General features: G+C 53.5%; 1 protein-coding gene across 3 annotated transcripts in view; it reads right to left on the reverse strand.

Annotated features, from left to right (window-relative positions):
• Positions 1 to 270: 270 nt before the first annotated feature.
• The window catches only part of ITGB4 (integrin subunit beta 4), a 33466-nt gene continuing 19207 nt past the window's right edge, over positions 271 to 14529 (reverse strand). The window contains exons 23-42 of one of the 3 annotated variants that reach the window (XM_072937101.1): positions 14337 to 14395; positions 13720 to 13743; positions 13430 to 13578; positions 13169 to 13348; positions 12478 to 12626; positions 11780 to 11984; positions 11193 to 11353; positions 10656 to 10836; positions 10307 to 10444; positions 9603 to 9785; positions 9264 to 9395; positions 8098 to 8298; positions 7044 to 7217; positions 6388 to 6561; positions 5360 to 5509; positions 4498 to 4686; positions 4114 to 4269; positions 3517 to 3681; positions 2980 to 3093; positions 271 to 2445 (exon numbers count right to left, since the gene is read on the reverse strand). In XM_072937101.1, coding sequence (XP_072793202.1) covers positions 2315 to 2445; positions 2980 to 3093; positions 3517 to 3681; positions 4114 to 4269; positions 4498 to 4686; positions 5360 to 5509; positions 6388 to 6561; positions 7044 to 7217; positions 8098 to 8298; positions 9264 to 9395; positions 9603 to 9785; positions 10307 to 10444; positions 10656 to 10836; positions 11193 to 11353; positions 11780 to 11984; positions 12478 to 12626; positions 13169 to 13348; positions 13430 to 13578; positions 13720 to 13743; positions 14337 to 14395 — 3015 coding nt within the window. In that variant the 3' untranslated portion in view covers positions 271 to 2314. The remainder of the gene's footprint in view (positions 2446 to 2979; positions 3094 to 3516; positions 3682 to 4113; positions 4270 to 4497; positions 4687 to 5359; positions 5510 to 6387; positions 6562 to 7043; positions 7218 to 8097; positions 8299 to 9263; positions 9396 to 9602; positions 9786 to 10306; positions 10445 to 10655; positions 10837 to 11192; positions 11354 to 11779; positions 11985 to 12477; positions 12627 to 13168; positions 13349 to 13429; positions 13579 to 13719; positions 13744 to 14336; positions 14396 to 14529) is intronic. The other 2 variants (XM_072937103.1, XM_072937102.1) reach the window with 2 other exon arrangements.

Here is a 14529-nt window from a genome sequence, read left to right on the forward strand (position 1 = left end):
CAGAGGACACTGATTTAACTCCAGTTTGCACTGGTGTAAGGAGCCATTATCAGAGCTGCAGTCACAGGAGGGGATGGCAGTGCAGGAGCAGCAGGCACTGACATGTGGCAGAAGTTCCAGCTTGGGAATCTGTCTCTGGGCCCTGCTCTGCATCTGCTGCAGATGGAGGATAGCAGGGGTGGGGGAGGGATTTTTTATTTTACCAAAAAACAACAACAACAAAAAAAAAACCCAACCAACCAAACAAAACCCAACAATAAAGAGGCAGAATATAGAGAAAATATTTATTAAGTGCAAGAGGAAGCCATCTGATCAAAGACCTGCTCTGTATCCATCTTGGAAAGGCTGAAACAGCACCAGCTCCAACAACCAGATGAAATTTTAAAAGACAGGCCTGGGTTAGTGCATGTGCATGGGGAAAGCCTGATTCCCTGGAGAGCAGCCAGCCATGCTCTGCTCTTGGAGAACAGGATCATCTTTGGTTAAAATGCTTGGGAAACTCCCTGTTTAGGCAGTTCTCAGTGTTGGACCCTGGACCACAAAGCCCAGGGAAAGGGTCACAGAGTCCTTGAGCAGGAGGAGAGAAAATCCCAACCCCAGGCAAGATGGGAGCAGGGAAGGAGGCAGCCTCGTGCCACTGGCACTTGCTCAGGAGAAAGAAGCGCTTCTTGAAAGCACAGTAAAACCTCAGGGTTGGTGAAGGATCCTTTGAGCCAAGTTCAAAACTGACCCAGCTCCATCTGCAGTCGTGGAGAGTCCTGTGGACTTGATCCACCCACATCCATCTTTGGCTGAAAGGTGTACAGCCCTTCCCCCAGTGAAACAAAAAGCCTGAAGAGGAGAGGGAACTGTTGGTGGTGAGCTCTTTGTTTCAGAGTCCAAAAGGAAAAAGAAATTAAAAAAGCAATAAAGAAAACCACAAAAGGAAAGCCAAGGTTCACTGTGAGATCAAAGCAGGCTGGTGATGCTGTCAGGGCCCTGGCAGCTGCTGCTTTGGTTGGAAGCTCTAACCCAGAGCATGGCAGCTGCTGCTCCAGGCAGGCTCCTCGCCTGCTCCCATGCAGCTGCAACACACCAGGGAAACCTTGCAGGGAGTCTGCTTGTTTTCCCTGGCAGAGGGCTGGGAGCCTCCAGGGGTCCTGCCCAGCACTGGGACATGAAACCCAGCAGGGTTTCAGCTCAGCCCAGCCCTGTGTGAGGAAAGCTGAAGCTGGGGCTGAAGGAATCTCAGACTCATTCAGGATGGTGGGAGTGCCTGTTGTTCCCAGGCCTGCTCTTCTTTTGTGTTTACTGATGGAGCACAAGTCCCTTTATGGATGTTGCTGCTGGGCAAAAAGTCTTTTAAAAGATACCCAACATCCTCTGTCCCACAATCTCACTCCACATCAGCTGTGTGAGGAATCCCAGTGCAGTTCCCATCCCTCACCTCCAGGAAGCTCCCAGCCCTTCTGTGTCCAAGTGCTCCAGCTGGGAGATGTTCTGCAGTGAGTGGATCTGGAACCTCTGGTGCTGAAGGATACAAGGTCCAAGGCAGAGCCCACCAGCTTCATCACAGGGTTCAAGTGGCCTTTGGATCAAGCCCTTAACTCATTTCTTCCAGTTACTCATTTTTCCCAGCAGCCACAATCCTAGTGTAGCCTCCACATTCAGCATAGATCTCATCCACCTCCATTTTTTTATAAAATAATAAAATACATTTATATATATATATTTATATATATACTATGAAAACTGTACAATGTTGTATGCCAAAAAAAAAAAAAAGCATCAGAGGCCATCAAATAATGCAACACAAATGAAAGGTTATTCTTTGCTATCGTGGTACCAAATGTCAGCAGCAAAGGACAGACACAAATAGGTGCAATAAGGAAGCACAAGTTACCCCAAAACCCTACCTTGCAGCTCTCACAAAACCCCCATACTGAACAAAACAACTCCAGTGAACAGGGGAGTTGCCAGAGAGCCTGGAGCAAAAATGGAAATGGTGACCCTCTATAAATCATGGTTTTGACATCTGAGATCCTCTCAAAACCGTGGACCTGGCAATAAAATCATTCCAATTCCATTTACCTGGGGAGGCTGAAGCCACGGAGACACCCCAATTTCTGCGCTGAAGGATGAGCTCACACACCCAGCTGTGCCAGAGCTCTGAGTGTGCTGGGCTCCAAAGGACAAATCCAGAGGCTGGAGTGCCACAGAGGCTCTGCGCAGGAGGAGCTGCCCAGGCACCACCTGGATGAAGCACCCTTGGGTCGTTCCATGAAATCCTGGCACCTGATCCCAAAAGTCCTGCTGGTGCTTGGCCTGCCCCAGCTCAGGCCTCGTAGAACTGCCTCTCCACCTGCTGGGTGAGGGTCCCGCTGGCCATCACCGTGTGGCTCACAAACTCCTGCGTGAGGGTGCTGCTGGAGTTCTCCACGCGCTGGGTGGTCACCAGCATCCCGTCTGCAAGGGGAAGGCACCACGTGTGGGTCACAGGGAACGGGCTCTGCGCTGCCCCACCACCCCAGGCAGTTTGTTTTCCATCATAGGAAGTGGGATTTAGGGACCTCTCCACACCAGTGATCCAGTGCTTCGCTCTGTCAGCCAAGGGGATGGATCTCCTGTCAGCTCCCAAGCTCTCTGTGTTGCAGCATGAACCCATGAGCACAGTACAACTACATTGATGTGAATAAAGATGTTTGTCCCACCGCTCTGTTTTTGTCTGCTCTGAAGAGACTGAACCTTGCAGGAAGAGCTATGATTTGGTCCCTAGTGATAGTGCTGGAGGACTCTCAAATACAGCATTCCCTCCAGGACTGGCCAGCATGTGTGGAGATGACTGCAACCCTCCCTGGGGTAAAGCAGGGACACAATGTAGGAAAAGAGCTGACCCTCTTCCCCTGCCTTTGGCACTTGAGGTAAAAGCAGCCTCAGGCATTGGACAAGCAGAATTATCCTTTGTTTTCTGAGGGTTGCAAAGCGACAATGAGCCCCTACCTGTGAAGTGGGGATCCAGAGAGGAATGGCTGATGCTGGTTTTGGTGGTGTATTCAGCGGGGAATTTGTAAACTTCTCTCATGTACTGCTGTCCTCCAAATTGGGAGAAAGCACCTGGGGAGAAGGAAAAGGGACAAAGTCAGTCAAGAAATAACAAAGAGTTTCCAACTCCTCAACCCCGCACAGTGAGCACCAGCAAACTCAGGAATCTTCCCTTGCTGATATCAGAGCCAGGTTCAGGAGGAACTGGGAGGACTGGGAAGGTCTCACACCTGAGCAGTAAGAAGCTGTCTCCAGGTATTTGTACAAACAGGCAGAAGTTTCACCACAAGCTGAACACTGGCAGATATTCCCTCATTTAATGCACCAGGACTGAGACAGTGCTCACCAGGCACAGCACTGCCCTCATGGAAAACTGTCTCCATGTCTTTCATGGAGCATGGAGTCACCACCAGAGCTGGAAAGTGACTGCAGGAGTTGTGTTCCCTGCTCTAAGAGCTTTCTCTTTGCACCTCCACAAAGACAAGGGTCCTGTACCTCTGTCCTGAGATTCAATGGTGATGAGGCCTTCTCTCTCCGGCCCGAAGCCTTGGGTGGTGTTGGCTTGCACTTTGAACTTGTATGGGACATTCTCACTCAGGTGGGGCACGGTCAGGGTGGTTTCCAGGTTGTCTCCTTCGACATAGATGGTCCTGGGCTCCCCTAATCCAGAGACACAGGGTGGTGAAGACAGCCCAGAGTGATGGTCCCTGCAAACACCCTCCCTCTCAACTCTGCTGCCTCGGCTGTCCCTGAGCTTTACAACCCACAGGCTGTAGGACTGCACCCACTTCTACTAAGGGTTAAAACAACCCCATTTCACTGCAGTGGGGAACCTCAACAACCAACCTCCATGGGGTTTTGGCTGAGGTCCTTCCTCTTCCCACCACATTTGTTAGACCAGACCACGCAATGGCACAAAGTGTCAGGAGCCACCAGCTCCCAGGCCTGGGAGGAATCAGCCTCATGTCCCCACTTTGTCTGCACTGATGTAAGCAAAAACACTCTTTTACTAGTCCCAGCCAAAATAAAACAGATTGCTGCTGTAGCTGGAGGTATCTGGTTCTCCTGTGCTGCCTCAGCCTGATACTGTACCTCCTCCATGCAGCCTCTCACAGGTGATCCTGTAGCCCAGGATGGGCCCATTGGGCTCACGGGGTCTCTCCCAGCTGAGGTGCAGAGAATCCGGGCTGAGGGCAGTGAAAACCAGTGGTCCAGGGGCACAGGGGGTGCTCAGGGTGAAAGGGGTGCCTGCAAGGGCACAGGGGACACGTCAGAATCACAGCAAAGAGAGCCTGGGAGGGCTCAGCTTCCTGGACAATGAATGTGATGTGAATGTGTGGGGAAGAAGGTCCTGTTCCAAAATGAGAGGAAGGAAAGGAGAGGTGAGGATGTGGCAAGGGGAGAGAAAACAGCCAGGCCAGCACTGTAGACAGCAGCACAGGTATCAGTGGCACCCTTCAGTCCCCAGCACCTCACCTGGCACGGGACTGAGCGGGCTCTGCGGGTCCACCTGGGACTCGATGGTGATGACTCCCTCCCTCTCGGGGCCCCAGCCCTCCTCACTCTGCGCCTTCACCTTGAAGATGTAGGAGTGGTTGGGCAGCAGGTCCTCCACCACCACTGAGTTCTGGCTGGGGTTGGGGATGGTGATCCTGTGCACCTCTCCTGGGACACGGGGGGAAGAGGATGTCAACACCACGTTGCAGGCACAAAGACAGAGCCACAACTTTCACCTAAACTGTGTTTCAAATAAACTGGCTGCAAAAGTCATCCAGGGATCCTCCCCAACCTTGCAACCAACAATGGGTAGTGCAGGATGAGATGTCTTTTTTAAAAAAAGGCTTGGGACAAACAACAGCTTCTTGAAAACTCATGGAGTTTCAGTCAAAATAATTATATTTTCACTAATACTGCCCTAAGATTCATGTAAAAATAAGATATTTTCATTTCAATCCTTCTTTCAAGTCCCATGTATTGAAAAAAAAAAAACATAAGATGTTTGGGCTGATGGAGAGAATCAGTTAAAAGGAGTTATTTTTTTGGAGGAGAGATGATTCTACAAGAAACTCCAGGAATTGCTTTTCTTCTAGGAGAAACAGGGAATGAAAGCTGTGAGGTAGCTGCAACGATTTAAAAAAAAAAAAAAAAAAAAAAGAGGCTACACAAGAAGCAGATTTAGAACCCTGAATCCCAGGATGGCTGTGTCTGGAAAACACCTCTGGAGATCACCTGGTCCAATCCCCCTGGCTCAGAGCAGGGTCATCCAGAGCCAGAAGACCCAGAGCAGACCCTCCAGCACCCGAAACTCCCACCAAGCCCCCAGTGGCTGCTCACTGACCTCCGTTGAGGAGCTGGTACTGCACGCTGTAGCCCTGCACCTCCTTCTCGCAGCGTGGCTCCTGCCAGCTCACCTTCAGGGACGTGGGGCCCAGGGCAGAGAACACCAGGCGGGTGGGGGTGTCAGGGATGCCCAGTGGCTTCCTGGAGTCTGAGGCAGAAAGGGAACATCAGGCTGGAGATTTTGGGGATGGGGGTTAAGGGGGCTGGGGGAGAGAAGGAGGTGGCACAGGCAAACATGGGATGGTCCTGATGGTTTGGGGAGGACGTGGTGAGATGTCACCTCTGCAAGCTGACCTGCCATAAGGGGGACTGGCTGGCACTGCACAGCCACAGGGATGTCCCACAGCCTCAGGATGGGACAAGTTAATGTAAGCTTTGTGCCCCTGTGACAAAGAGCCCAGAGAAGGGGCCTGGTGCTGATCTTCCTCACCCTTAAGCACCCTGTCCAGTCTGCCAGAAGTTTCATAGACTTCATTAGGTGTAGGTCAATTAAACTGCCCTAATCTACAGCTAAAACATCCCTCCAGCCCTGTTCATGTGGCCTGGGACCACATCTGGCAGCTCCTCAACTCATCCCACTGGGACACAAGGCTCACAGAGAGCACAGCAGCCTCCTAGGTGACACTCAGGGACTGAAGCCCCTCACTGACAAGGAGCTTGCAGAGGGACATCTCATAAGGAGCACACGTTCTGCCCAAGAGCTCTCCAAAGGCCTGTGGAGTCAGACTGGGAACAAGAAGCTCGTTAGGAATGAAGAGAATGGGAACAATGGTTCATCAGAGCACAGTGGCAGCAGTGGTGGTGAATGTTAATCAGTCCAGGTGGGCTGAAACCTGCGATTCACCTGCAAATGGAAAGGTGACGTGGTGGAGGTGCAGGCTGGGTCAGAAGGAAGATCAGCACAGCACACAGCAAGCCATGGAGAGGAGGTCTGGTGTGAGCAATGGATGGCAGCAGCTCATGGATGGGCTGTGGCTGGGCTGTTATGGGATGTGTGGCTGGGAGGAAACACTGGACAAGCTGTACCTATGTACTTGCACATCCCTGTGGACCCATCAGTCATGATTATAGAGTCCCGACAGCCAATGCTGGGGTAGTAACCCTTCACCTTTGCCCTGCTCCTGAAACCCACGTCCCGGGGCCGGAGGAGTGTCCTCCCAGCATCTTCACGGATGGAAGGGAGGAGTGTCCCTGGGTAATCTACAGAAATGGTGCAAGAAGAAAGAGAAAAACACCATTGGAGATTTCAGAGCTGGTTCAGCCCAGGCTCCTGCACGGGTGACTTTCTAAGGCTTAAGTTTGAAGAATCTCTAAACCACCTTCTGTCAGCACCAGCTGATTGACACACGTGGAGTTGAAAGGCAACCACACTGCTGGATAGAGTGAGGAGAAGAGACATGTGCTCTCCCTGGAGTGCTTTGTGGTGTGAGGATAAGGATGGAGCTCCCTTCCCTCAGCACCCTGCCTGGGTGGGACCTGCGAGGGTGGGACCCCTTTCCAAACTGGTCTGGAAGCAGGGAGGCCTTAGCAAAGCACCAAGACACCAGTGGTGGGGATATGACCTTCTAGACCTGCAGGTCATAGGCCACCTTAGCTGTGAGCACACAGGACTTTAGGGCACAGGTCCAAAGACGGTCACGGGGATGGAAGGGAAGGGCAGGTCCCATCCCTGTGGTACTCACCATGCCCCATCAGCATTGTGGAGTAATCTCTTGTCAGCGAGGAGCTGCCCATCACCCTGTGCTCCTGGTGCATGTGGGAGCTCAGCTGGTGGTAACTGGTGTTGGCTGTCCTGGTCAGGGTGCCACTGCTACTGCCAGGGAAGGAGAAGTCCACACGGCCATTCATCAAGTGCTCTGTGGAAGAGGGCACACCGTGAGGAATGTGGCTGTGGACAAAGCTGCTGCTCCACTTTCCATGGGGAGGAAGCAAGAGGCACCATGGTACCACCCCTGCCTTGGCTGAATCCCAGGTTCAACCACTCTAGAACGTGATTCTGGAATGTTACATCTAGAACAAGCCACAACACCCAACACGAGACGCAGAAACAAAGAGATAAACAAAGACTTCTCCCTGAACCAGACACACCCATGGTGCCCAAGGTAACTCCAGACCTCGGCCTTGCTGGGGCACTGCCCTGTGGTTCTCGCCACATTCTCCACATCTCCCGTTAGACAAAAGCACTGGTTTATCCTTTCGGATTTTAAAAGAAGGTGGAAGAAGGAAAGTGGCCCTTTATGGAGGAGGTTTCTCCAGATCTCATTCTGGATCCCATCTCAGCTGGATCTGAAAAGCAAACTCCGCTCTGTTGTTCTGGTTCTCGAGAAACAAATCCCCATCCCCTCCCAGCAGGCCAGGAGAGATCAGCCACCTACGAGAGAGTGATTTCTGTGTAAGAGTCCAGCAGATCTGCCCCAGAAGCTCAGGGCACTTAATTAAGGTGAAGAGCTGCCTTGGAGGTGGCACTTAGCAGGTATCATCTGAGTTTGCTCCTGCCTTGAAGGTCCAGCCTTTGGTAGAAGCAACTTGCTAGCAGGCTCCCAAGTCCGTGCCGAGATGGGGTTACCTTGACACCCGTGTGAGCAGACACACCAGGACAAGGTTTTGAAGCAGATCACACCAACATGAGGGTGGGCACACAAGGGGAGGCAGAGGGCACAGAGCCCATCCGTCAGCCCCTCGGCTCAAAGCAGGACGAGACAGGACGCTCGGTGCCGTAGTGGAGCCATCCTTCACCTGCTTGGGGCCGGGGCGTCCCGCTCCTCCTCACACTGCCAGGAGCCACAGTGCTGTCCTCCTCCTGGAGGAGCCCCTCGGTGTCCGAGGAGAGGCGGCTGCTGCCAGAGAGGCGGGGAATGGTTTCGGGTGGGAGCCTCCAGGTGATGCGGCGAAGGTCCAGGTCTTCTCCCAGCAACGGCACAAATTTCCACCTGGAGCCTTTTGGGACAACGCAAGCACTGGTGTTGGCACGGTCTGCAGGGGTCAGGGTGGGCCACCCACCACCTCCGTGCTGCTTGCTGGGGAGAGGAAGGGACAAGCACCAATGGGGACAATGGCTGCTCACAGCCCATGTTCCAAGGGTGAGCTGAGGAGTTCAGGTGGTGCAACCATCTGGTAGGTGGAGAGTGGTGGGAGCGTGACATGCAAGGGGTTCCTCAACCCCCAGACTGTTTTCCAGCCCTGAGTCCCTCATGACAAACGGTGAGAGTCAAAGTCCCACCATGTGCCTGTCCCTGCATGAAGAGTCTGCAACAACTGTCCTCTGCTCAGGAGAGGTTTCATCATTCCTTGATGTGCACTCAGGGTGGTTGGACTCCTGAATATCACCTTGCTCTCTGAAAAGACCAGGGACTCACTCTTGGGTCCCAGGCCCTGGAGAACCCTCCCGAGAAGATCCTACAGACACATCTCATCATCTCACTTATGGCTTATGCCCCAGCACAAGACCAGGGAGTCAGCCTCATTCAGAAGGTGAAGGCATGGAGGAAGAGAGGCCAGTGCCTCCCCAGCACTGCTGCGTTCCCTCCTGTTGGCTTGGCCTAGACCCTGAGCATCCAGGGGACTCAGAGGTTTGTGCTGTTGCTGGTGCTTGTTTGCTGATGTTTCACGGTCCAGCCAAATGGCAACACCAAGGGGAGATGAGCAGGGAGGGTCTCTCCCACCCCACACTGAGATTTCTTTTTGCCCCATGGCTACGACAAGGAGGCACTGGCCTTATTTACACTGTGACCAGCCAAGTGTTCCCATGGATGCAGCTACTGAGCTTTGGAAAGGCAGATTTCCACCATCTACACAACTTGGATTTCCTGAGAGATGAAAAGGAGCAGTGAAGCTCATTCCTGAAGCTGCTGTTAAGAAAAAACAATGTTAGAAATGACCTTTTCAAGCTCAGAGACACAAACCTGAATCATCAGAGACACTGGGCCTCTTGCTGCCGGCCGGAGAGCGGAGCACGTCTGTGCTGTACATCAAGTAGCTGTCATAGTCCTCACCTCCCTCTGCATCAATGATGGGGACATCAGGGATGATGGGGACTGCAGGAGAGGTGGAAAGTGCCTTTAGACAAGCAGCAAAAAACCACACAAGCCGCAAAAAACCACACAATGCTCAGGCTGGCTCTCAGCATTCCCAGGATGGCTGGAGCAGCAGAGCAGACAGGAGGTGTGGAAGCAGCTGGGGTGATGGGGAGCTCTCCCCAGCACTGCTCCTGTCCCTCTGCCCCTGCCCAGGCAGGCACTCACTGGACATGGGGCGCTTGGGCTGCGTGGCGAGGTTGATGGTGGCCTCTCTCTCGGGCCCCCAGCCCGCGCCGTTCCGCGCCTTCACCGTGTAGCGGTAGGGCTGCGACTCGTGCAGGTTCTCAATCAGCACCATGCGCTTCTTGGGGTCTTCAACCAGCACCTTCTTCACAGGCCCAATGGGTACTGCAAGGCATGGGCATGCCTGTCACACACCAGGCACAGAAAACCCCACAACACCCCACACTTTGGTGTCAGGATACAGCCTGGCTCTGGGAAAAAGTGCAGCAGCTCTTCGGGCTGCTCACAACAAGCAGCATAACTCAGGGTAATTCCCAAACCCAATGCTGAAGTCAACCTACATGAGAAGTCTTCTGTTGCTGGTGTATTACAAATAATTCCTTCCTGGCATGCCACCTCTTTATCTAGACCTATGAACTAAGTTTTTGGGATGAAAAACAACATAAAAACACTATGGAAGTGAATGGGAACAGAGATTTTTGGCATTTGCAGGGTTGAATCCTGACTGGTGATTTTTCTGTGCTCTTTCCATCAAGAAATGACCCATCCAAACCCAGTTCTCAAAAGAAGCATGCCTGGAGTTGTTCTGGCTCTGCAGCTGCTGTTTGGGACCGGCCCAGCCTGCAGGAAGTCCCCTCCAGCCCCTCAGCCTAGCTGGACTGTCCCATCCAAAAACGAGCTCTTACTGTTGTCCTCATTGACAAGCCCATAGCCGACTTCGTAGGCTGTGATCACCCCGTTGGTTTCTGCAGGCTCAGCCCAGCTCAGCTGGGTCGTGGTGGAAGACACGAGGTTGAAAGCCAAGCGCCCGGGCTCGCTGGGCACTGGGAAGGCAAAAGCAAAAGGGTCCCCATCAGTGCAAGTCAGGAACCAGGGCATGCCCAGAGTTCCCCACAACTGGGTTTCAGCGGGAGACACTCAGTGCTTGATCCCGAGACCACCAGAAGCCCAGGGCTGGAGCCCTGACCCCGGTAATGGGTGCAGAGGTACAAACTTGCTCCCACGTGGAGGGCAGGGAGGTGTGGGGTCCCTCACCCTCCTCCAGCGTGCGGCAGTGGATGATGTCCGAGTAAGTCCCTTCTCCCACGGCGTTGTAGGCGCAGACTTGCATCTCATAGTCGCAGAAGGGGTAAAGGTTTGTCAGCTTTGCTGATGGGGTTTTGACATCAATAAGATGGGCTTCTGACTCAGGGTCTCCCTGGATCCAGTATTTCACCTGGCAAAGCAAGTGCAAGCCACGATTCCTTCAGAACACCACATGATGGGTGAGAAATTGCTTGTCTCTTACTAAATCAGCTCTGGGATTGGTGGTGTGCCATTCCTCCGAAATGGGAGGCCAGGACAGTCTGGGCGCTTCATGATAATTGATGGAACTGGAGATGAACCCACCAGGAATCTTTCTTGCATATGCCTCATTCACCAGCAATGGTCCCTTCAAGGATGGAGGGGACCAGAAGGGGTGAACTTGCTCCCTCTTTTGGGTGTGTACTTGGACCCTTTCGGTACAAATGTCTGTGTGAAACACCTGCAGGAGGGGCCCACACTCTTCCCTGGGATCCACTCACCCCTTACCTTGTACCCCAGGGGTTTTCCTGGCGGAGGAAACCAGTTGAAGCCGATTTCCCTGGAGCTGAGAGCCCGGGCATCAGGATTAAGCGGTGCACTCAGGCGGCCTTTGGGGGACTGTGGGACCTGGGCCAGGCCAGTCATTGAGGGGACACCATCCACCAGCTCTGCAGACAAGAAAGTTTATATCAGTGCCAGTCTTCCCCCTTGGATGGAAAAGAAGGAAGTGTGCCTCTCTCAGCACTGCCCTGCCATGCTGTGATAAATACATTATTTATATTAGTGACCCACTTGATAACAGTTTTGCTTGTCCAGTCACAGGAAGCAGGCACCATTCATGGCAAATCCTACATGGCTTTTCATTCAATTTCCCAAGGAAAAGGAATTAAGAATCAATTCTACTTCCTTTACCGAGGGAGATGATCCATCTTCTCCCCACCCACTGACTATTCCCACTCGTGCCTCTAGAGGGGACCCAAATCTACCAGATGGAGCTGGAGGAACCTCGCCGCGGCTTTTTTTGGGTGAGGATGGAACTCCGTGCACCGCGAGGTGCCACAGCCCCCACTGCCACCGCCCGGTCCAGCCCCTACCTGGGTCAGCAATGGTCACCGTGGTCTGGGGGTAGCGACCAATCTTGGCGCCGTACTTGGGGTGCAGGAGGTCGATAGCAAATTGCTTGAGCTGGCAGTTGTTGAGGAGGGTGTCTATCTCTGTCAGCTCCAGCAAGGGCACCTGCACCTCCTTTCGGGTCTCCCCAGGCTGGAAGACCAGCTCGCCCTCCGTGAAGATGTAGTCCTGGAGAAGGAAGAGACGAGTTCAGGGTGAGGCTGGGTGGGGCTCTGAGCAACCTGGTCTTGTGGAAGGTGGCTCTGCCCATGGCAGGGGGTTGAAATGAGACGGTCTGTAAGGTCCCTTCCAACCCAAACTGTTCCATGATTCTATGATTACAGCCTGCAGTATCCATGAGGAGACTCCCAAAGAGCTTCCCCTCCTCCCTCAGTCAATCCTCATTTGCCTCCCAGTGCCCACAGCTCCAGGGGCAGGTGGTTTCTCCAGCCTCAGGCACAGACATCCTCTCAGGTCCTCCCTCCCTGAGGGAGCAAGGGATGGAGAAGAAAGTTCAAGGGATGGAGAAGAAAGTTCACCCTTGTGGTGACCTCAAGCTTTGGGTCCCCTCTGTCCCAGCCACATCCTGATAACTCCTGTTCTGCATCCCCAGGGCTGGCCTTTTCCCAGCCCTACATTCCCCCTCCTTCCTGCCTGCCAAGGCCAGGAGTGCCACCCTTACCCTGCCATTCTTGGCCGTGAGATCCCGGGTCCTGTAGGTGACTTGGGATTTCCCGTTGTCTATGATCTCCCTGAGGACAGGGATCTTGGCCAGCTTATCAAAGCGGCTGTGGGAATAGGCTGGCTGCAGGAAGGTGATGAGGCTGCTGGCTGGAAAGGGCAGGAGAGAAGGAATGTGTAAAGCAAATACACAAAAATCACATCCCAAACAGATGTCCTCCCTGAACAGAGTTCCAGTCACCCCTGGGTGTGAACTGCATGAGGTATCATTCCGTGGGCTGGAGACTTCCCCACTTCCCATTTGTGCTCCCTGCTCAAAACACCAGGTGGGAAGCTGAGGGACAGTGCTGGGGACATTAGAACAATAACATCAAAGAGGTTCTGCTGCATGCCAGCACTCAATGAACTGGAGCAGCAGAGGAATGTGGTCAGCCCTTAATCTGTCATGGAACTGGCAGCACCTAAACATCTTTGTGACGGTCAAATGTTTCTGCCAGCAGGGAAGATGACCCTCCTTTGGATGCATTAAAGGATGCTCCAGTTTAGACCCAGGTGACTTCAGAAAGGAGTCACCAAGCAAATCTCTGCTCTGTGGCCCAGGGGTGCTAAGAAATGCAGACTGTGCCTTACAGACCCCATCAGTCTGGACACAGGACACCCAAACACAAAACCTCACAGTCACAGCCCCTCACCTTGTTCTTTGATGATGGTGATGTTGACAACCCTGCGCCCAATCTTTGCGATGCCATTGGGGACCTCGATGGCCTCCACCTGCAGCTGCTTCTCATCATCATCATCGTCCCTGATGAAGAGCGGGACACGGACATCCACCAGCTCCACGGCCTCTTGGAACTCCACCATTCCCTGAGCATCTGGGGGAAAAGACAAGGGTGAGAGGCGAGAAATAACCCCCTGTACCCAGCCAGGAGCCAGTGCCAGGCTCTGCTCCCTACCTTGGTCTGAGGTCACAGTGTAATAACCCGGTGCAACCTTCAGGTCGTTGAAGGCTTCGTGGGAAACGTGTTTTTCCACCACTTTGATGATGTCTGGCTTGGCTGAGTAAGGGGCAGTGAGCACCGTGTCCACAATGGTGTGATCCTGCCTGGGAAGGGAAGGGCAGGTGAGAGCTGAGACCAGGCTAACTCATCTGGGGGGCCAGTGAGTGTGTGGGGCACTCAGTCACCCCACACGTGTCTGTACAAAGAGGGAGAAGCTGCACCAGAGAGGTGCAAATTTCTCTTACCTTTTCCCAGAATTAGGCTGTAACCTGGGGGAATGAAAAAAAAAAGCCAAACCCAAATTAGAGTGACTAACACCTCTGGAGAGACAAAGTGCTGTGTGAATCACAGCCCTGTGCAGGTCTGAGCTGCAGCACTGCCCTGCGGGTGCCAACCCATCCCACGGAGCCCCAGCACATGTTCCCTCCTGCCCAGCTGCTCTCTTCTCCTGCCCTGGGTTTCCCAATGCAGCAAGGAACATGCCCAGAGGGGAGACCACATCTGGATCAGGCTGTGTGGAGGAGATACCACTCCCTGCTCAGCACTGGCATCCCCAGATTCCTCCCAGCCCACACCAGGCACTCCTAAGCTTGCACCAGGCTGAAACTTTTGAAAACAGTGGGAATTTTCCCATTGAGCACCACGCTACCAGGACTTGCTCCTGCTGCTCCAGAGCCAAGCTCAGCTGAGATCTCCTCCACAGCTGGGTGGGCTCTGCTCTGCAGCCCTGGGTGGGTGAAGCACCACACCAGGCTTATCCCACAAACCACACTTCCTCCCAGCATCGGGGATTTCACACCCCTTCATCAGCAGTGCCCTGGGGGAACCCTGTCCTGCAGGAGTCTCTCCCCCACTGACTCACCTGAACTTGGTCTGCTGGACCTTGTGGCAGCCAGGAATGTGCTTGAAAACCTCGTTCAGCTGCAAGGAGCAGGAGGCACAAGAGAGACAAGAGTCACAGTGTGTCCCTCACTGAGCAGGATGTGCTCAGTGAGCAGATGCTGCTGCCACAAAACCCAGGAGCCCTCTGACCACCCCAGGCCCTCCTCCCTCAC

The sequence above is a fragment of the Taeniopygia guttata genome, chromosome 18 (assembly GCF_048771995.1).
Source record: "Taeniopygia guttata chromosome 18, bTaeGut7.mat, whole genome shotgun sequence".
Taxonomy (NCBI): domain Eukaryota; kingdom Metazoa; phylum Chordata; class Aves; order Passeriformes; family Estrildidae; genus Taeniopygia; species Taeniopygia guttata.